The sequence below is a fragment of the Oncorhynchus nerka genome, linkage group LG8 (assembly GCF_034236695.1).
Source record: "Oncorhynchus nerka isolate Pitt River linkage group LG8, Oner_Uvic_2.0, whole genome shotgun sequence".
In the NCBI taxonomy this organism is placed as follows: Eukaryota; Metazoa; Chordata; class Actinopteri; order Salmoniformes; family Salmonidae; genus Oncorhynchus; species Oncorhynchus nerka.
In genome coordinates this window covers 33,723,839-33,746,377 of record NC_088403.1, presented here as the reverse complement: position 1 = coordinate 33,746,377, position 22,539 = coordinate 33,723,839, and the positions used below count along the sequence as shown (strand labels likewise).

Genomic DNA, 22,539 nt, shown 5'->3' with positions numbered 1-22,539 from the left:
GAGGCTGTGATAAGGCTGTGATGAGGCTGTGATAAAGCTATGATTAGGCTGTGATAAGGCTGTGATGAGGCTGTGATAAGGCTGTGATGAGTCTGTGATAAGGCTGTGATGAGGCTGTGATAAGGCTGTGATAAGGCTGTGATAAGGCTGTGATGAGGCTGTGATGAGGCTGTGATAAGGCTGTGATGAGGCTGTGATAAGGCTGTGATAAGGCTGTGATGAGGCTGTGATAAGGCTGTGATAAGGCTGTGATGAGGCTGTGATAAGGCTGTGATAAGGCTGTGATAAGGCTGCTCTGTACATGACCTTTGTTTGACTATCTGTGTAGATCAACGAGGTCACTGTGCTGTAACCATCCCCTTCCGCTCTCTCTCTCTCTCTCTCTCTCTCTCTCTCTCTCTCACTTTTATTGGCATGCAATGAACAGGTACTGTATATACAGCCAAAGCAAAACACTTTGCAAGTCATCGGTAAACCTCTCTCTGTCACGCAAAGGTGTTTCGTGACGATTAAGTGTCTGGTATTTCAATTCTAAATTGGAGAGAATGGAAGCATATTACAAAATGGGTTTGTGTAATAGGAACGCTATTCACTAGGAAAGCTGCAGGAACTGACTGAAACCGTTTGTGTTTTGGTCGGATTATGCCGATTATGAGTTAGAAGTCTGTCATGTGACATTAGTTAGCCGCTCAGCAAAGTTTAAAAATGTTCTTATTCGTGTAGCTTTCATGTTCAACCCATAAATGACCGTGACATAGCCTATATTTAGCTATTTTATAACTTTTTAAACAGCCAGGCTATTCAGCTGCATAGTGATGAGAAATGTGACAGCCAGCTGAACGTTGACACGTACACAGATTCACGGGACAGAGGAAAGCTTTGTATGAACAGATAAGAGAAGAGGGGCGTGTAAAGATGGTGTCGCTCTTCAGTTCCACAGCCCTCCACTCAGATGTGGGAACTTCGATTTAGCACTTACTGTACAGACAAATACCACCTGAGGGCAGGCAAGGACTGCGCTTCACTCTGACTGGTGGGGTATCAGTCCATGGCGTACTAGGGACCAAAGACACACTATGTATGGATCAAAACTGGTGTGGACCAAAATTGGTGCATATGGAACAACGAGCTATTACATTAAATAACATGTTCATACCAGCACTATAATTTATATAGCACTCAAAACTATTGTTTCTCCCCTCTTTACAAATCAAATCAAATTGAATGAATGTACAAGTGGGTAGGGGTAAAAGTGACTAGGCAATCAGGGCAGCAACAGTGTATGTGAAAGTGTGTTAAGGTGTTAGTGTTTATGTGTGTAGGTGTGGAGTGCCTGTGAGGTACGTGTGAGTGTGTGGGTGGGTAGAGTCTAGTGAGCATGCATAGAGCCAGTGCAAGTAAGTAAGTGCAAAAATAAACAAGATAAATAAATACTAAAGGAGGCCAATGTAAATAGTCCGGGTAGCAAATGTTATATCATAAGATCAGTTATTGGGATCTTGATTACCAATGGTACATGACTGCAATACTATTACACGTTCCACGCACTAAAACAACTTAAGGCCTACCCCTTTTCTGCACACCATGCTGCAAACTCATGACAAGTAATTACTCAAAGCGGATTGGTTTAGAGACCAGTGAGGCGGAGTGACGGATGAGGTTGAGGAAATTAGCATACCTGAGGGTCATAAATGTGACAAGTTATGAAAAGTCATGGTGCTGAGAACCTCTTTATGTAGACATTTATTGCACTCACAGTAGCCTATATACAGTTGTGCCTCCTGGTCTATCTCAAACATCAGCATTTTACAACACTATATCGAACCTTTATTTGAGCAGGGAGCCCCATTGGGACCAAGGTTTCCTTTGCAAGGGAGCCCTGAAGAAGAGACATTATCTGGTAATTCAGATAAGAATAAGTAGGCAGGCAGCATTGAAAAAGAAGTCAGGAAACTATTGGTTTCACTTGTAGAACTCCTAGCTGAACTCAGAGGTGGGGGTTGCCTGCAGGTCAAGTACGGAGGTGAGGTTGTCCAAAGAGCAGTTTTCAGACGGACTGTGCGCTGTAGACTGCAGTACATCGCCACCAGAACTAAACAAGCAGAACCTGCAAATAGAAACTCCAGTTTTCACTCCAGAAGGAGACATTTAAAGGGATTTTTCTTTTACTTTCACTAAGACTTCATGTCACGCCAAATAACCAGTTAAAAGGGACCAGCAAGCCAGCTTCTCTGCGCTGAGACCGAACTCAGGCGAGCAGTCCCTGATGAGGCTGGAGGCCGCCGCAAGGATGGACCTTATCAAGAAGCTATGGAGAGCACGCAAGCTGATCCTGGTGGTGCTGATCCCGCTGTCGCTGCTGCCGCTGCCCCTCATCCACCCCACCAGCGTGAGTACCCGAATTAATCATAACATGTCACGAGCATGACTAATATTGCGCATGGGTAGGCTGTCTGCATTGTTCTTTCGAGTTAGCCTAAAGTATATGAAGCAGAATAAAATTGGGGATGAGAACAGCTGTCAGTGTCTTTATGATTATATTTAGCCATAATACATAACCACGGTACAAATATTTCGATTTACATCATATTCCAATCATGCTTTGCTAATGGAAACTTGTTTTACGCATTTTGTTATGCACTTGGCGTCTGTGCGTAAAGTGCACCATTCCGCGTGTTTACACTTCACAGTAGGGTGCATTGTTGTACAGCGGTTGGCACCACAGGCGACAGGGAGAAAGTGAATCTGTGCCAAGCTATTAGGTTATATAACTCAGCTCAGCTATGTGGGGAAGGATCTGTTCGTTCTGTTTGTGTAGAACCACCTGTGGTTCCAGAATGCCCTCTCTCATCAATTACAGAATTTGTCAAGTTCAGAGAGGGACAGAACAATGGAGCATGTGGCCAGCTGCAGCTACAGAACCCATCATGCTCTGTTCTCCTGTGTCAGCCTGAGAGAATTGTACTAATGTGCCTCTCTGGGTTCAAACCCACGCTTCTTACTCCGCGACTGTGTTAGCCCACTGAACTAAAGCCTAGTCTTCAGGGTCCTTATTCATTATGATCTAAATCGCTGAACTGATCCTAGATCAGCACTCCTAGTCTGAGACGCTTTATGAGTACAGGCCCCTGGTCTCAGGCAAGGTTAAGGTTAGGGATCCTCCTTATCTCTGATAGCAGGATGAACTCAGCTCCTTGGGGTTTGAGTCAGGAGCCATAATGTCTGTCCAATGAGCAGATTAACTGACCTAACTTGTGTTCAGAGATTATCAGTAGAGCTCACATGAGGAAATGCAAACCGGTGTTTCCATTTAATCATCATTGTTTCTCTAGAGGAAGATACGGGGAATTGAACTGATGAGTGAATCCATTCTTACAGTAATCATCTGAAAATCGCACCATCAACACTGATGAACGGTTATCCAGATGACTTATCTTTATAAAAGCCTTTGGCCTTGATGAAGCGATAACACGAAAAGCCATCTTCTTTTATTGATCACATCACACACTTAAGGGTTATGTTGAGTCATGGTCTGAAAGGTGACGTGAACTCCCCTCCCAATTCTCACTCTAAGAACTCACATGACCATGCTACCTCCAGATGTGGATGGAAACCGTCTGCTGAGTCACCTTTGACCTCTTGACAAGCGCTTGCTCATTGCAGTGAAATATCATACAGTCCATCCGTACACATGGTAGATTGGAGAAACAAATTGATCAATTAAACCATTTCGAGAATGTCCCTACGACCTAACTGAATGAAACCTGTCAGTAAGTAAGAAATAACCCATGATTGCCTCAATAAACCCAGTTCTCTGATGAAACTGAAAAAAATGATTTTATTGATTCATTGAAAGTCTATTCATTCCATGACAGTACTCTACTGTGTGACAACCTCAGATCAATAATCTCTTAGGATCTCTGATTGTCTCTGTCCCCAGTCTCCTGAATGACTGAGATCTGACATCACATCTCATATCTGACGAACACTAACTACTGGGAGATAGTCAGATCACCTCAGTTTCCTGGGGCAAAACCTGGGGACACTTTCCCTGTGGCCAAATTAGATTATTACTGTGTGTGTAACAGCCGGTATATTTATCTAGATCACAGAAAGGAGGTGTTGTGTTCCCACCTGTGGTGGGGTGGTCAGGACTGGGCATGTCCAGTGGGGCACATGTGGAGAACGTGCCCGGCCAGGTGCTCGTGGCCAGGGTCGGTGGCTGCCTGCCTCAAAGGCACCAATGGAGAGGCCAAATAGTCTATGTGTGATACACGACAATATTCAACATTGTTTTCAATGAGAGGTTACACTACCAGCGTGCGTGCGTGCATTGCTGGACAGTCTGACGGTGTTTATGCACGTGCGTGTGTGTGTGTGTGTGTATAGCTGATGTATTGCCAGACCCCTCACCTCACTCTCCAGACAACCTGTACTCCACCAGGAATTACACGATACACTGGTCAGACAAGTGCCTGACACACATCACGTGTTATGGGAAGGGAGAGTTCTGAAGGCGTCCTCACCTACGCAGGATAAGCTACCGCTACCCCTCTACCTGGGCCTGTGGTAACAATGGATCATTCAATGTGGTGAGATAGATATGCACAGCTCACTAATGGAGAAGATCCAAGATATTCATTGATTTGACGAGCTCAGTGTCTAAAAAACTTGACTCGGTCGTTCTCTTAAAAAAAAAAAACATTCAGTTATTCATCTATTTTGATGAAAAGCTGCCTCGAGTTTCCAAGGAAACGAAAAGGTTAAACAGGTACGTTTAAATGAATGACTTAACAAATCCCATTTTGATTAAACTATTAGATTGGAATTTGGATTGGCTCTTTCACAAACTGAGCACATTCTCCATTGTTTCCGTGGCAAATAAATGGTGTTGAAATGTGACTAACGAACACAGTGGGTTTGTTCTCACGGGAACTTAGTAACTGATAGATGCACACACACACTCGACATGTTCACGTTTTTAAATGTCTGTCAATTGTAAAGTATTTTGTCTGTAATGTCTTTTTCGTTATATGCTGTACCCCAGTAAGTCTAGCTGTCCCCATTGGTGTCGGGTAATGGGGATCCTAAAAGATCTCATCAAAAATCTAAATCAATTTCTTTCAGTGAACAGCATTATTGCACTCCAATAAACCCTAGTGGAATAAACTAAGACAAATGAACCCTGACAATACGGGGGACCTAGCAATGAGTTTTATTTCACAAAGTTCAACACTAGACATATACTCAATAATTGACCGTGCTTTCATGATAAGCAACGTTTGAAAATACGATACAGGCATACATGTAGAAGGTTTGGACCTTGGCAAACTGCATTGTTGCATGAACGCCCAATCCCTTGTCTCTTCCCTATGTCTCAACCCCCTTGTGTCTCTGTCCCCTGTAGGAGGCCTGCTGTGCGTACGTGTTGATAGTGACAGCAGTGTACTGGGTGTCAGAAGCTGTACCCCTGGGAGCTGCTGCCCTCGTACCAGCCTTCCTATACCCGCTGTTCGGAGTGCTCAAGTCCAGCGAGGTCAGTAAAACTATCACTCACTCTCCTCTCTCTTTCTCCCGCTCTCTGCTAAGGGTACTGAGGACCAGGAGCACACGCACACACACACGCACACACACACACACACACACAAAACAAAAGTAGAAACACAACATGCAGCAATTTAAAATATTTGACTGAGTTACAGTTCACATAAGGAAGTCATTCCATCGAAATATATGAATTAGGCCCTAATCTATGGATTTCACATGACTTGGACACAGATACCTTAAAAAACAATGTGGATCAGAAAACCAGTCAGTATCTGGTGTATTTGCCTCATGCAGCGCGACACATCTCCTTCGCATAGAGTTGATCAGGCTGTTGACTGTGGCCTGTGGAATGTTGTCCCGATCCTCTTCAATGGCTGTGTGAAGTTGCTGTATATTGTCGGGAACTGGAACACACTGTTGTACACATTGATTCAAAGCATCCCAAACACACTCAATGGGTGACATTGTACACAGATCCTTGCAACATGGAGCAGTGCATTATCATGCTGAAACATGAGGTGATGGAGGCGGATGAATGGCACGACAATGGGCCAAAGGATCTCGTCAGAGTATCTTTGTGCATTCAAATTGCCATAGATAAAATGTAGTTGTGTTCGTTTCTCCATAGCTTATGCCTGCCCATACCATAACCCCACCGCCACAATGGGGCACCTTGTTCACAATGTTGACATCAGCAAACCGCTCGCCCACACAACGTCATACACATGGTCTGCGTTCGTGAGGCCTGACAAATTCTCCCGGTTTATGGTAGAGAAATTAACATTCGATTCTCTGGCAACAGCTCTGGTAGACATTTTTGCAGTCAGCATGCCAATTGTACACTCCCTCAAAACTTGAGACATCTGTGGCATTGTTTTGTGTGACCAAACTGCACATTTTTAGTGTGGCCTATTATTGTACCCAGCACAAGGTGCACCTGTGTAATGATCATGCTGTTTAATCAGCTTCTTAATATGCAACACCTGTCAGGTGGATGGATTATTTTGGCAAAGGAGAAATGCTCACTAACAGGGTTGTAAACAAATTTTAAACAAAACATTTTAGAGAAATAAGCATTTTGTGCATGTGGAACATTTCTGGGATCTTTTATTTCAGGTCATGAAACATTGGACCAACACTTTACATGTTGCGTTTATATTTTTGTTCAGTGTACAAACACACAAACGTACATTCAAACCCAAAATATTCCTTTCACATAATTCTTGTTCAACTGTAAATACGGTCATCTGAGCACCTGACTCCCACTACTGCCAAATTAACACTTCTCTTAGTGTAAAATCGGATCTCTAAGCATTTACAGTATTTACCACACTCCTTGTGTATGTACAGTAAGCTGCCCTGGATACTTGGGGCCTCTAAGGAGGTATACTCTTAACATGTACGCCCCTTTCTGGTCGCTCTAAATAACACACTCAATACTGTTACATATGTGGAGTAACGTATGGATGCTTTCTAGGAAGAACCTGAGAAGTCACATCCCATTGCTTTGTAATGCCTCTGTGATGACTGAAAAGGGAAGTAAGTTGACCCAATCCCATTCTGAGGAAACAAACAAAACACTCAGCATTGTTGTTGACACCTGGTTTACACTCGCTAACAAATGTAGCCTCATGTGTGAACTAACAACCACAGACAATGACCTTGTACGGCACTTAATGAAGCCTTTATAAACACTTTATTAAGTCTTAAAAGTTACCCTTCGTCTGACCTCTCACCATCCTCCTCTCGTTTTGTGAAGAGACGGTAATGATGTCACAGACCCATGTCAACATGTGAGTGACTCACTCTTTCTGATACCTGGTGATCTGATGATGTCAGGTTATCACGAGGTATCTGTATGCTAACGTCTAATATAATACATGAAGCATTCTAGTCAGATCTTCTCTGTTCGTCTCCAGTGAAGCACTTAGCACTGAGATGATGGCCTTATGTACTGATCAGAGTAACCCATTAACCCCTGCTGGACAGGAAATGGTCTGTCATTTAACCAGCCCCAAGTGCTCCCAATGACCACCATTAATGGTTCCTTCTCCTCACTATATCAGTGTTACATAAAAAGGAACCACTGAGTCGCTCATGTGATCTGATCGCATGGACAAAACCTGCCAAAGCAGGCTGTTAGTGTTATTATAAGCTCTTGTAATCGTGTTTGGCAAATATCCACGTTTTTAATGCAACTCTTTGCTCTGATGACTAGACTTGTGTACTGTACTTAGTGCTGCTCTCTCACACCTCACCTCACCAATAGGATTGCTTTACCTCAGTTTTAACATGGCACAAACAGGAAGGTGTTACGCGTAAAACCTTCCCCTGCCCTCTCACATCGATTGTTGGGTCCCATTTTAGTTTGTATGCCTCCAATCGCAAATGTTTGGAAATGAGCAAAGCTCAGACATGTTGATCCAACTGATCCATCTGAGCCCATCCTGGAGTACAAATACATCAATTCATGCTTATCGGCAAACATGAACACAGAAGAGGTCAAAGTAAAAAATATGTTCAAAAAATGTTGAGCATTTCTCGACCGAATCCAGGTGTGCGCGAGTCACATGTAAGGATCGAGTGTATTTGTGTGTATAGAAATGCTATAAATACTGTGTGGTTGTCTTTGGTACAGGTAGCTGCAGAGTACTGTAAGGACACCACTCTGCTGCTGATGGGGGTGATCTGTCTGGCGGCCTCCATAGAGAAATGGAACCTCCACAAACGCATCGCTTTACGCATGGTCATGATTGCCGGAGCCAAGCCTGGCATGTAAGTACGCAGCTACCACACACACACACACACACACACACACACACACACACACACACACACACACACACACACACACACACACACACACCTTCTCTCTCCTTGTGTGTTTTCTCAGGTTGGTGCTGGGTTTCATGTGCTGTACGGTCTTCCTGTCCATGTGGCTCAGTAACACCTCCACTACTGCCATGGTGATGCCCATCGCTGAGGCCGTCCTGCAGCAGCTCATCAGCACCGGCGTGGCCGACACCCAGGAAGACTCCGAAACCGTTGAGGCCACCGAGGACGGCTGCCTCAGCGGTATGACTTTCCCCCTCACTGCCTGCAGTAAACATCTCAGTGACATGGTGAATTGTGCCTAACTGTGATCGTTAAATGGTTTTGTTTTGCTCCTTTGCAGACAGGGAAGAGAATCTGGAACAGAACCAACTGGAGCGTCTGTATCGCAGAGACAGGTAAGACCTGGGGAGCTTCTGAGACAATCACTGGAGAATCACATACAATACAGGCTTGCAGTCCACATCATGAAAACAACTCCAGTGTTGTCAATTATGAACCTGTTGTGTTTTATCCACAGCTGTATGAAGCAGGAGCTCTGCACTCTGACTGAGGTGAGAATATAAAACCTTTTGTAAATCTGTGTAAGGACATCTGTCTTTAACCTCTACGTTAATTCTCCATTGTGTGTTTTGTTCTCTCAGTTGCCGACTGTGGAGACTAACGGGACTGGGAGGAAGGCCAGTAAGACCAGTCTGGGCCAGTTGTCCCTAAAACAGACCAATGGACACCTGCCATCGGTCAGTAGACACACTCACTACACACAGGGCCCCAACCAGGGTTTGAGTTTTAGTGAGGTCCAGAAAGGAGGGTCTTAAACCCCCCCCATATATATAATTTTTTTTAAAAATACAGTTGAAGCTCATTTATTGCTATTTTGGAAAACAGAATAAACAAGCAAAAATGACCCCGGCCATTATCACCTCAATCAATCTACAAACACATAACAATTGTAATGTTATACCCCTGAAAGGAAGTAAATTATCAACAGCCACATCACTGGCTATTTTAGTAGCCTACACTCTGTAAAGCAAGGTTTTTATGAGAACTTAGTATCCTTGGGATGTCCCTACCCCATTGAAGTTGACACTTAAAATGGTTAAGGTAAGGGTTAAGGTTAGGTAGGGGTTTTGGTTAAGGTTAGGTTTAGGGGTTAGGTTTAGGCGTATGGACGTACCAAGGATCCCTGATAGCAATGACTATGTGTTTGATGCCATTCCATTCGCCCCGTTCCAGCCATTATTATGAGCAGCATCCCCTCAGCAGCATCCACTGATCTACATAGCTATACATATCTATAAGCGAATACCAGTTGTGCACTTATTCTCAGAAAGTCATTTTTTGTTTCCTTGGGGATGTCCGTAGACACGGAAGGAGTCGCAGGACGATTTTAAAACGGCCTTTTGACCGGCATCTCGCAAACACACTGTCAGCAGCGTCTACAGTTTTGCCTACTTCTCTATAGTGAGCCGACTCCGAGCTGGGGTAGTTCGTTTCACGTCTCAGGCCCTCGGTCTCAGGCCCTTGGTCTGTGCCGTGAGAGGGCGGACTTAGTCGTTTGAGAGAGTGGTCAATGTGCTGCTAAAAAAAAGGCAAATCCAGGAAGCAAATCCAGAGGACAAATGGGAACACAACAAACAAGCCACCGTTCATGATTCCACTCATTCGCAAAGAAGCAGGCTCAATGAAAACTCCATCAAATCAAGAATATAAGCGTTCTGAGCTTTGACCAACGCTGGGAGCTATATTTAGATGTTGTCCCATCATTTATTTTCCTTATTGTGTACAAAATATATATGTATGTTATATATATATATATATTTCCCACAAACAGTGACTCACTATACTTGTTCCTCTCTCTGTTCCAGACAGCGATCAGCATCCCAGAGCCCAAGAAGGAGAAGGAGAGCAAGAACTCTCGCTACCCCACCAAGAGAGATCATATGATCTGTAAATGTCTCTCGCTCAGCATCACGTACGCAGCCACCATTGGAGGCCTCATCACCATCACCGGCACCTCCACCAACCTTATCTTCGCCGAACAGTTCAACAAGTAAGCTACATTACCATACACTGCATTGAATGCAGTTCAATAGGTACCATACCATACACTAACCCCAATGCAGTTCAATAGGTACAATACCATACACTACCCCCAATGCAGTTCAATAGGTACAATACCATCCACTACCCCCAATGCAATTCAATAGGTACAATAACATCCACTACCCCCAATGCAATTCAATAGGTACAATACCATCCACTACCCCCAATGCAATTCAATAGGTACAATACCATCCACTACCCCCAATGCAATTCAATAGGTACAATACCATACACTACCCCCAATGCAGTTCAATAGGTACAATACCATACACTACCCCCAATGCAATTCAATAGGTACAATACCATACACTACCCCCAATGCAATTCAATAGGTGCAATACCATCCACTACCCCTAATGCAATTCAATAGGTACAATACCATACACTACCCCCAATGCAGTTCAATAGGTACAATACCATCCACTACCCCCAATGCAATTCAATAGGTACAATACCATACACTACCCCCAATGCAGTTCAATAGGTACAATACCATACACTACCCCCAATGCAATTCAATAGGTACAATACCATACACTACCCCCAATGCAGTTCAATAGGTACAATACCATACACTACCCCCAATGCAGTTCAATAGGTACAATACCATACACTACCCCCAATGCAGTTCAATAGGTACAATACCATACACTACCCCCAATGCAGTTCAATAGGTACAATACCATACACTACCCCCAATGCAATTCAATAGGTACAATACCATACACTACCCCCAATGCAGTTCAATAGGTACAATACCATACACTACCCCCAATGCAATTCAATAGGTACAATACCATACACTATCCCCAATGCAGTTCAATAGGTACCATACCATACACTACCCCCAATGCAGTTCAATAGGTACAATACCATACACTATCCCCAATGCAGTTCAATAGGTACAATACCTAAAATACCCCATGGCCTTTCAATACATTATCAGCCAAATGTCTTTTGTGTAACAGTATTGCCAACCTGGGTTCAAACTAGGGACCGTCTGAACACATCGACAACAGGCACCCACAAAGCATCGTTCTCTATCGCTCCACAAAAGCCACGGCCCTTTTGCACAGCAAGGGAAACCACTGTCAAAGTCTCAGAGCAAATGACGTCACCGATTGAAACACCACCAGTGTGCACCGCTAACTAGCTAGCCATTTCACACTGGTTCCACATGGTCTATTAATATCAACAAAATACAATACCACACATTTCTCACTACTAGATACAATACCTGACTAATAACCCCATGTCCTGTCAATATCAGCCAAATAACAATCTGTCATTTCTGTCTCAGTGAAACTTAAATGGATAGATAAAGAGAGTTGATCAGATGAATGATACCAATTTTCCCTCAAATTTTGGTTGGCACTGAATTCTTGTGAGTGGAAACTTGAACATAAGTGGGAATTTTGTGCAACTTCCGGCGCACGTTTACAATGAATACTGAGGCAGTATCCTTACCATTTTAGACAGTAGCCAATAGGCTATTCTGGCCACTTGAGCATAATGTAGGCCTACCAACAAATTCCGTAACATTTTCACATGGAAATAGCTTTTGATTTCTATGATATAGCCTACATCCAGGCACTTGTCATCTCCCGTCTGGATTACTGCAACTCGCTGTTGGCTGGGCTCCCTGCCTGTGCCATTAAACCCCTACAACTCATCCAGAACGCCGCAGCCCGTCTGGTGTTCAACCTTCCCAAGTTCTCTCACGTCACCCCGCTCCTCCGCTCTCTCCACTGGCTTCCAGTTGAAGCTCGCATCCGCTACAAGACCATGGTGCTTGCCTACGGAGCTGTGAGGGGAACGGCACCTCAGTACCTCCAGGCTCTGATCAGGCCCTACACCCAAACAAGGGCACTGCGTTCATCCACCTCTGGCCTGCTCGCCTCCCTACCACTGAGGAAGTCCAGTTCCCGCTCAGCCCAGTCAAAACTGTTCGCTGCTCTGGCCCCCCAATGGTGGAACAAACTCCCTCACGACGCCAGGACAGCGGAGTCAATCACCACCTTCCGGAGACACCTGAAACCCCACCTCTTTAAGGAATACCTAGGATAGGATAAAGTAATCCTTCTCACCCCCCTTAAAAGACTTAGATGCACTATTGTAAAGTGGCTGTTCCACTGGATGTCATAAGGTGAAAGCACCAATTTGTAAGTCGCTCTGGATAAGAGCGTCTGCTAAATGACTTAAATGTAAATGTAAATGTACATGTAGCCTATATGTGGTGTTCAGTGCAGGCATACATTGCAATAGACTTTTAAACACCATGGGCCAAATAGCTGACTGTCAATTGCATTGTATTGTGTTGTATGACGCAAGAAACCACTTTACAAAATAACATGAATTATTATTACTATGCAGAGAATGAGACGATGTAGGTTACCTCTGCTATTGGCTTATTTGCATATTCAAATCTATCTCAAAATACAACACTGCCCCTTTAATTAAGACATAAGCTTTTTAAAGACCGCTTGAAATGTAGCCTACACATTTTGTGCTCCAGTAGTAAGCAGTAACTCCCCACTGCTAACCTATACTTATCTAAAACTGGGCTAATAACCGCTAAGAATATTAACAAATGTGCACACTCGCGGGCTCTGATCGGAAAAGCGCAAGCGATTCAAAGACCGCTGGTGGGCAACCCCTGCCAGTGGAATTCTACTCTGTTGCGCTCTGGCTCTACCTACAACAAAATCACAGACTCAATCTTGCAAAGCCAGATTTGTTTTGTTATGTTGCATTGAAAAAGGCCTTATAATGTTGATTCGAACACAGAAAAAAACGTTGATCTATATAGTGCAAACTAATGGGGCGAAATCAGTGAATCTCAATATTCTGCGTCTCTGCGCAGCCTGGCATTTATTCAGCGCGGCTGTCCTGGAGGAAGGGCTCGCTGTTTAGAGGGAACATCGAATGATGCGATATGTCATGTTTAACTCCGTGACCGAGGTCCAGAGGAAACAAAAGGACAAAGAGGCCTGGGATTGATGGAATGAAGGATTGGTGTAAACCCTCTCAACAATCCCACAAAGCGGATTTCCTGGGCACTTTAATAAATCAGCTAGGCTAAGCCAGGGAAAATGGCCTCTTTTCATCTTAAAGTTTGTTGGACAAAGGTAAATCTGACTGTGTCCATATCAGTCTTCCTTCTCGCCCTCTTTACCCCCCTCCTTTCCTCCCTCCCTCCCTCCCTCCCCAGTGCAACTATAATATGTGCCAGTAGTATGTAGCTCCTTCAGGTGTAGCTCTGTCAAACTAGGGCTCAGGTTGGTGAAGGACAGCTCTGTGAGTCAGGGGGTTTGCTGGTGATCCCCAAAAGAGGATTTATTGTCTGAGTAGCTATAACAGGTCCACACTAGTGAAACCAGAACCTTAAACCTAACCCTGTAGGCATTTTTATCCTGCTACTGCGGGAACAGAGAGTTCCAACAGTGAGTAATGTTCACAACAACAGACCCATCCTCTAAACACTTGGTATGCAGGTTTTGTCAAAGCAGTCTGCTAAATGGCATATATTATTGTATTATATTGACAGTTGGAGGTGGCAATACAAATAATGAATGATACTCAATATAATCTGCCTTGCATCTAATAGCAAATTCCAAAAGATTCCATCAACATCAATCATTAAAGGGATACTTCTGGATTTTGGCAATGAAGCCCCCTATCTACTTCCCCAGAGTCAGATGAACTCATGAATAGCATTTTTATGTATGTCTGCACACAGAGACATAACATTGAGATCTACGAGTTCATCTGACTCTGTGTATGCGCAAGCAGGACCTTGGCCGGTACTTCCACATGGAAAAAGGAATGAAAGCCTAAACCTTGACCGCAGACAGTAGGGTGAGGGGGGGGGGGGGGGTTGCATAGACCCTTCATATGGCTGACTGAGTGGATGGAACAGCAATGAACAGCAATTCATTGATTGATTTAACAGTTTTATCTGTTGGAATTGTCAGAATATCCATGTGTTCAGTCTTTTACCGGGCAGATATCGAACAGCAGAGCAAGTATACGAAGAAGAAGCAGCGAGTCAGCTTGTCTTTCAGCAAACAGAGATATTACCATATCACTGCCCAGTATTGACAACTACTAGATATCCTTCCACATAGGCCATAGAGTCAGAAAATAGACCTGAACTTATTCATTGTGTGGTCAATGACCTGCAGACGTCTTACAGACGTCATGTTCTGATCATGATCAAAAGAAAAGGGTTGATGGTTTAGTTTCTGCTGGTTCTGAGGTTGTAGTCTGTAATGACTTGTGATACTGAGGGTATCCCTAGTGGGTCTTAACCCAGAACTACTATCTCCCGTAATTCCATCAGATGCTCCGTTGGGTTCTGGGGGAGATGTAAGAGATAAGATACTAACGAGCCAGAGCCCCTCCACTTCCAAAAATGTTCTGCTTGAAATCGAAGCCCCCACTTTAAGCACCTTCACCCAACCCTGATACGTCTAAATAATTAAGTACTGCGGTGCATCTCCTCCTCTTCGACTGCACCAGATTTGCCAGTTCTTGCTGTGAGATGTTACCCCACTCTTCCACCAAGGAACCTGCAAGTTCCCAGACATTACTGGGGGGAATGGCCCTAGCCCTCACCCTCCGATTCAACAGGTTCCAGACGTGCTCAATGGGACTGAGATCCGGGCTCTTCGCTGGCCATGGCAGAACACTGACATTCCTGTCTTGCAGGAAATCACGCACAGAACGAGCAGTATGGCTGGTGGCATTGTCATGCTGGAGGGTCATGTCAGGATGAACCTGCAGGAAGGGTACCACATGAGGGTGGAGGATGTCTTCCCTGTAATGCACAGCATTGAGATTGCCTGCAATGGCTACAAGCTTAGTCCGATGATGCTGTGACACACCGCCCCAGACCATGATGGACCCTCCACCTCCAAATCGATCCAGCTCGAGAGTACAGGCCTCGGTGTAATGCTCATTCCTTCGACGATAAACGCGAATCCGACCATCACCCCTGGTGAGACAAAACCGCGACTCGTCAGTGAAGAGCACTTTTTGCCAGTCCTGTCTAGTCCAGCGACAGTGGGTTTGTGCGTTGTTGCCATTGATGTCTGGTGAGGACCTGCTTTACAACAGGCCTACATGCCCTCAGTCCAGCCTCTCAGCCTATTGCGGACAGTCTGAGCACTGATGGAGGGATTGTGCATTCGTGGTGTAACTCGGGCGGTTGTTGTTGCCATCCTGTACCTGTCCGGCAGGTGTGATGTTTGGATGTACCGATCCTGTGCAGGTGTGATTACATGTGGTCTGCCACTGCGAGGACGATCAGCTGTCCGCCCTGTCTCCCTGTAGCACTGTCTTAGGCGTCTCACAGTACGGACATTGCAATTTATTGCCCTGGCCACATCTGCCGTCCTCATGCCTCCTTGCAGCATGCCTAAGGCACGTTCACGCAGATGAGCAGGGACCCTGGGCATGTGTCTTTTGGTGTTTTTCAGAGTCCGTAGAAAGGCCTCTTTTGTGTCCTAAGTTTTCATAACTGTGACCTTAATTGCCTACCGTCTGTAAGCGGTTAGTGTCGTAACAACAGTTCCACAGGTGCATGTTCATTAATTGTTTATGGTTCATTGAACAAGCATGGGAAACAGTGTTTAAACCGGTACAATAAAGATCTGTGAAGTTATTTGGATTGTTACGAATTATCCTTGAAAGACAGGACCCTGAAAAGGGGACGTTTCTTTTTTGGGGGCTGAGTTTACTATGAGGACAATACCCTTATAGATGATGTGGTGCATTTGGTTTAACGTTAACCGCGCTCTCTGTATCTCCTCCCATCACTAACTATTCTCTCCCCCCCCCCCCCTTGCAGTCGCTACCCGGATGCGAAGGTGATCAACTTTGGGACCTGGTTCATCTTCAGTTTCCCCATCGCGATCATCATGCTGCTGCTGACCTGGGTCTGGCTGCACTTCCTCTTCCTCGGCTGCAAGTAAGCACCTCGCATGCATGTGAAATGCAGGAAGACACGCACACAGGAACCCGCGCACGCACACGTTGTACAGGTACCTCTGTGATATTAACCTTGCGGTGTTGTCGCGTGTCTCCAGTTTCAGGGAGACATGCTCGTTGAGTAAAAAGCGTAAGACAAGGAGAGAGATGCTGTCAGAGAGGAAGATCCACGAGGAGTACATAAAGCTTGGGCCCATCAGGTGATTTTTAGACTCGTTTTCCAGTTACAGCTGGGGACAAGAAACCAGCTGTGTAACCATATGTGAGGACTAATTGATGGTACAAACGCTGAAGGAAAACAATCCAACTGACCTGTGTGTTGTTTCTTCTGGGCTGTAGCTACCCAGAGGTGGTGACAGGAGTGTTCTTCATCCTGATGACTCTGCTGTGGTTCACCAGAGAACCGGGCTTCGTACCCGGGTGGACGTCGCTGTTCGAGAAGTACGTAGCTACCTTTTGGTATTGCACTATCAAAGGGGGGGGGTGGCGCACTGTTAACGGAATAGGGTGCCATTTCAAATGCATCTCATTGAGACTAACGTTGAATAATGAAGGTTCGATTAATTTTTTCTTTTAAACTGTTAAATGTTGTTTTGTTTCCGCAGGAAAGGCTACAGGACGGACGCCACTGTCTCTGTGCTACTGGGCTTCCTGCTCTTCCTTATCCCGGCCCGTCGGCCATTCTCTCGGGCCCCCAGAACCCCCGCAGGGGACAGCTCCGCAGAAAGAGACCCAGACCCCATGGCCCCCATGATCACCTGGAAGGACTTCCAGAATCTCATGCCCTGGGAGATCGTCATCCTTGTGGGAGGGGGCTATGCCTTGGCTGCTGGCTGCAAGGTACCAGGTTATATAGTATACTGTACTACTGTACAAACAACGTGTAGGCTACTCACCACAGGGCAGATTTCTTAGGATTAAAACCTTCTCAAACAGCCTGATTCATGCTGCAAGGTAGCATACGATACCACGGTTTCTTAAACTATAGTTCGGAACCCAAAGTGGGCCCAAGGCATGTGAGAGGTGGGTCGCGAGTTATGACAATACATCTATAAATCACACACTTTCTGCCTAATTTGGGTCAATAGAGAATGATTTGGGTCACGGGAGAACGGTCAACATCTCATTTTGGTCTCGATTTAGAAAAGTGTAAAAGGAGAGGATGTATTTCTTTTACAACCAAATCTCTGTGTAAACGGCAGGTTTTAGAAGGTTCCAGACACATTTTTTGTTGTTGTTGTTTCACGTTTTTGAGAAACTTACCCCAAACAGCAAATCACTTCCTCATCCTCATTGTGTAGTATGGGGGCCTTGAAAAAACATGAACAAAGGCTCCAAAAAGGCCCAAATACGTCCTTTTGTAAACAACAAATCTCTCAGTATAGTGATGCAGGTCTTTAGCTGTTGTACACATGAAATTGTGCCATCCTAAACATGATACCTTCCAATGTGGGTTACAGTATATATGTTACAGTATGTGCTATGAGGTTGCATCACAATCTATATTACATACATCAATGACAACTCAACGTAGTGTGTGTCTGATCGTGTGGTGTGTCTGGTCATGTGTTTGCGTGTGTGTTCAGGTGTCAGGGCTGAGTGTGTGGATCGGCAGACAGCTGGAGCCCATGAGTGGTCTACCCCCGTGGATGGTCACGCTGCTGGCCTGCCTGCTCGTCTCCGCGGTTACAGAGTTCGCCAGCAACCCCGCCACTCTCACCGTGTTCCTACCTATCCTCTCTGCTCTGGTAAGAATAACAGTGATTCTCTGTCGGTCTTCTCTACCTGTCCTCTCGATCGTCTCTGGTAAGAAACACACTGTGTGTATACACTCTGCTCTAGAAAGAACCACAGTCGCCGTCTATTCTCTCTTCCCTGACTAGCCCCTCTAACCCTGAGAGCCCGTGAAGAAGAACCTAAGCCCCATCCTTCAATTTCTCAGCTCGATTCCCAGTGTCCTCGAATAGCCTGCACACTTCTACTCTCTTCTCACAACATCAACACAGCCATCTGCTCGCCCTCCTCTCTCGGTGCCGCTGTCAATATTATTGAAAACACCCTGTTCCTTTGCGTGACACGCAGTTATGCGACCTCTGACCTCTGTCTCCCTCTCTCAGTCGGAGACCCTGCAGATCAACCCCCTCCAAACACTCATCCCCGCCACCATGTGTGTGTCATTTGGGGTCATGCTGCCTGTCGGGAACCCTCCCAACGCCATAGTGTTCAGTTACGGACATGTGCAGATCAGCGACATGGTGAGACACAAACACATAAGCACAAACCCCACTGGGACGGGACAGCACAATGCCAAGTAGAATCAAAAGGCTGTTGTTGCAATTCTGACGTTTTTATGTAACAGTCCTATTATACGAGATTATAAGAGATTTATTTAATAGTCGTAATACCTTTTAATGAGCAGCAATCAATCACTAGAACGAGAGCCTTGTGTTTTGCGCAATCATTTGACATGCCTGGATTTGAACCTTCTATTCAAAGTTTTTTCATCAAACGGACCCCCTTTCCTTATGATGTCAGATGGCCCAGCACCATCTTCAGACAATATTGCTTTCATTGTTGATGTAATTCTCATTTCTGGATAAATGCAAGTTAAGTTTTATTGTCACATGCTCAAGCACATTGAAATGCTTAACTTGCGAGCTATACTCAACAGTGCCATAGTCAATATCAAACTAGTATAACTAATAAAAATAAAAATAATAATTTTTAAAAAACATGAGAAATAAGAGAACTTGCTATGTCACATGATTGTACAAAACACAGGACCCTAAATAGAACACCTAGGCTTAGGTACATACGGGAGCTCTTCAATAATAAGTGAGAGAACAAGTACATATTTCTTACCCAGTGTTGTTTGTCGTCTGTCTCAGGTGAAGGCAGGATTCGGGGTGAATCTGATTGGTGTTCTAGTGGTGATGCTGGCCATAATGACCTGGGGCGTGCCCCTCTTCAACCTGACTGAGTACCCAGACTGGGCCATCGCCAGGAACTTCACTGGCAGCTTATAACCACGCGGGGGCGCGAGAGAGAGTGCAGAGGTCACAGAGAGCCGTCTCTTTTACTGTAAATGCCAAATTGAAAGGGACTGAGGCTTATTCCTTCAACCGTGCAGGTTGGGGAAGACTGGGTGGAAGAAGCACCACAAGGGAGGAGACGCAGGGGCTGCCTTTTCATAGGCGGCCCAATTCAGATTTTTTTTTTTTTACACTAATTGGTATTTTGACCAATCAGATCAGATATTTTGCCAATAATTGCACAAAATATCTGAATTGGGCTGCCTGTGTAAACGCAGCCAAAGTAGCCTATATGAGGTGCACGGAATAGACTCCCAACTCAAGTCAACGGATCATATTGCCTTTTACTCCATATTACTGTATGTTGCTGTAAATGTTACTTGTATATTGTTTTCTAATCTCTCCATCCCATAGCCCACAAAAAAAAACATTGATTCAAGATGGGTTTATGACAAGCCACAGCATATTGTATGTCACACATTTTCCTAAAGGTTGAGCTAACAACCACATGAACAGTATTTCTATGCATATGACACTTTGCTAATTAGAACTATACTCTATATTTACAGTAGTATACAGTCTTCATGGTGTTACATACTGGGTCCCTACTGTTAAGTGTGCTGAAATTCCCTATATAGTGCACGACTATTGAGAGCCATAGAGAATAGGGTGTAAAGACAGACACAATCGAGACCAGAGAGAAAACTGCAGAGTAAAGAGCCTCTCCAATCAACAGCCAAATCACGAGAGCCGTCTGTCCCTAGGACTACAGAGCAACGTGTACATTCTATCGTAGACCATATGACTTGTATGAAATGCTCTATATTTTTGTTGAACCAATTTAAATGTAATCGTGTGCCTTTTTGTACTTTATCCACTGTCGTCGTGAAAATGGAGGCCGATACAGAATGTATGCACATCAAGCAATCTAAATCCTACATCTCTGTTTATAATTTATTCGACGTTGCACAAGTTTTCAAACTTTGATGTGGTTTTAGAAGACAGATATAGAACCTTTGTAAATACATGCCAACTTGTAATATGAAAAAGAAATGTGCCTTGTAGTGTCCAACCAATCCGATGAACTGTAACCTCCATGAATAATGTTAATGTAGTTTTTTCCACACATATTCAACTCACCTCGTAGAATAGGCCTAGATTCATGGAAATTAAACACAATTGTTACAAAATAATACTGAACCATTGACTCGTCTTTATTTATCACAACAGATCACACACATAACATATCACTGTCTATTCATAGATTCAGATATTGTTCTTTATTTATCTTTGACAATAGCATAAATAAGAAACGATTGTGGTTAGACTATCAGTCACGGAGCAGTTGATTTGTGTCACACCACATACAACCCCTTGACGTTGTATCGAGAGAGCAGAGAGGGATACAGAGAAAGCCTGTAGAACCATGTCTGTGACTGTGAGGGGTGCACTTTCCACAGCGCTCACCGTGGTTACGTCACCACACACCTGTTCCGTGCGTGACGTAGGTACGGTCACTAGTCTGAGGCGAGGAGTGAACGAGACAAGTGCACACTTGCGGAGAAGCCTGAGAATCTGACTGCGGCACGTAGTTGACATCTACCCAGTGTCCAGGTGTTAGGTCACTGAAATCCAGCATCTATCGTCACTGGGGAGGCATGGCAAGATTGTGCTCTAGTGACCAGTGACAGTCCACTACTGTCCATCAACCAGGAGGCCCCAGGAAGCCCTCCTCTCAAGTCTTCTGACCAGTGGCTACTGGCTAGGACCGTGATTCTTTAGGCCCGTCAGCAGGCTCAAAGCCCTCCGTCTGCATCTTGTCCTTGTACTTCAAAAAGTCTCTCCTCTTGGTGAAGTGTTTCACCTGTCAGGATCAATGTGAGATAGGATGTATTTGATCAGGGTTGGTGACCACACTGAGTTTACTACTGTAGCTACATCAAAGACAGAAATAAGGGAATTAGACCACCACAAACATTCTAGATCTAGCCTCTCTCTCTGGCTACCGCTATGATAGACTGTCATTTTCAATAGAATAACAAATAGGTTATAAGCTAGACTTGAGACCAGACAGGGAGGCTCACCCACTGAGCTGGACAGCTCGCCTCAAACTCTTTCTGGAACTTCTCACAGGAGGAGGCATTGTCCTGGTTATCATCAAGGCACTTCCACAGCTCGTCCCTAGCGCCCCAGCATGCTTTTCTCTGATTGGAGTTAGGGGCTGACATCACTGGGCTTGGGAAAACTTACTAACACAACGAGAGGAAAAAAACAGTTCAGTCAACTATATGGAACAATCTGCAACTTCAACAGCCTGACCCTGCCACTTTGTTTGGTAAGGTTGACTGGTTTTCTGATCCACTTCCTTTTCTTTCATGTGTCTGTGACTAACAGATGCACATCTGTATTCCTAATCATGTGAAATCCTTAGATTACAGCCTAATGAATTCATTTCAATTGAATGATTTCCTTATATGAACTGTAACTCAGTCAAATCTTTGAAATTGTTGCATGTTGCGTTTATTTTTGTTCAGACTTCAAGCTGGCGAGCTATATTATAATCAGTGATGCGAAAACCAACGCACACATATCTACTTATCCTGCAGCCTCTGACTGAGGTAAGAAGAGTCAACGAAGGCTTTCAGCTAGATGATTTACAAGCTTATTCGTCGAGAATCAAACTCCAACCTAAGATTGTGCCTTGTTATCTAGCTAACGTTAGCGAATTTGTTTCCAAACCCAATCAAAACTGTTATCAAATAAGCTAGCTAGCTAATGCTACCACGTTATAATCTTGACAACTCACCATTAATGTTTATATCACTACTCCGGTATGAATGGTTTGATCAATAATGCCAAAAGATCATTTAAATAATGTAATTTTAGTTCTGCAACATGTTTCCCGAGTGCATTCAAGGACAGCTGCTTATGGAGTAAGGACTTCCGTCGCATCTCAGCGATGCAAGAGTTCATTTTCCCCCATAGAGAATGGTAGAGGCCTGTGGTAGCCAAAATGTCATTTTAACGCTGC

At 44.5% G+C, this 22,539-nt stretch overlaps 2 protein-coding genes across 2 annotated transcripts; one reads left to right on the top strand and one right to left on the bottom strand.

Annotated features, from left to right (window-relative positions):
- The first annotated feature begins 1,710 nt into the window (after positions 1-1,710).
- LOC115133165 (solute carrier family 13 member 4-like) lies at positions 1,711-20,702 on the top strand. The gene is made up of 15 exons (XM_029666113.2): positions 1,711-2,389; positions 5,408-5,536; positions 8,186-8,322; positions 8,441-8,622; positions 8,723-8,777; positions 8,900-8,933; positions 9,024-9,119; positions 10,248-10,432; positions 16,337-16,456; positions 16,575-16,676; positions 16,816-16,917; positions 17,082-17,316; positions 18,063-18,224; positions 18,594-18,731; positions 19,365-20,702. The coding sequence occupies exons 1-15, from the start codon at positions 2,267-2,269 to the stop codon at positions 19,500-19,502; spliced, it is 1,938 nt and encodes a 645-aa protein (XP_029521973.1). The 5' UTR covers positions 1,711-2,266; the 3' UTR covers positions 19,503-20,702.
- On the bottom strand, positions 20,702-22,465 carry LOC115133166 (cytochrome c oxidase assembly factor 6 homolog). Its single transcript, XM_029666115.2, has 3 exons — positions 22,315-22,465; positions 21,593-21,757; positions 20,702-21,372 (listed from the first exon to the last, which is right to left on the bottom strand). The coding sequence occupies exons 2-3, from the start codon at positions 21,734-21,736 to the stop codon at positions 21,271-21,273; spliced, it is 246 nt and encodes an 81-aa protein (XP_029521975.1). The 5' UTR covers positions 21,737-21,757; positions 22,315-22,465; the 3' UTR covers positions 20,702-21,270.
- Positions 22,466-22,539: the final 74 nt, after the last annotated feature.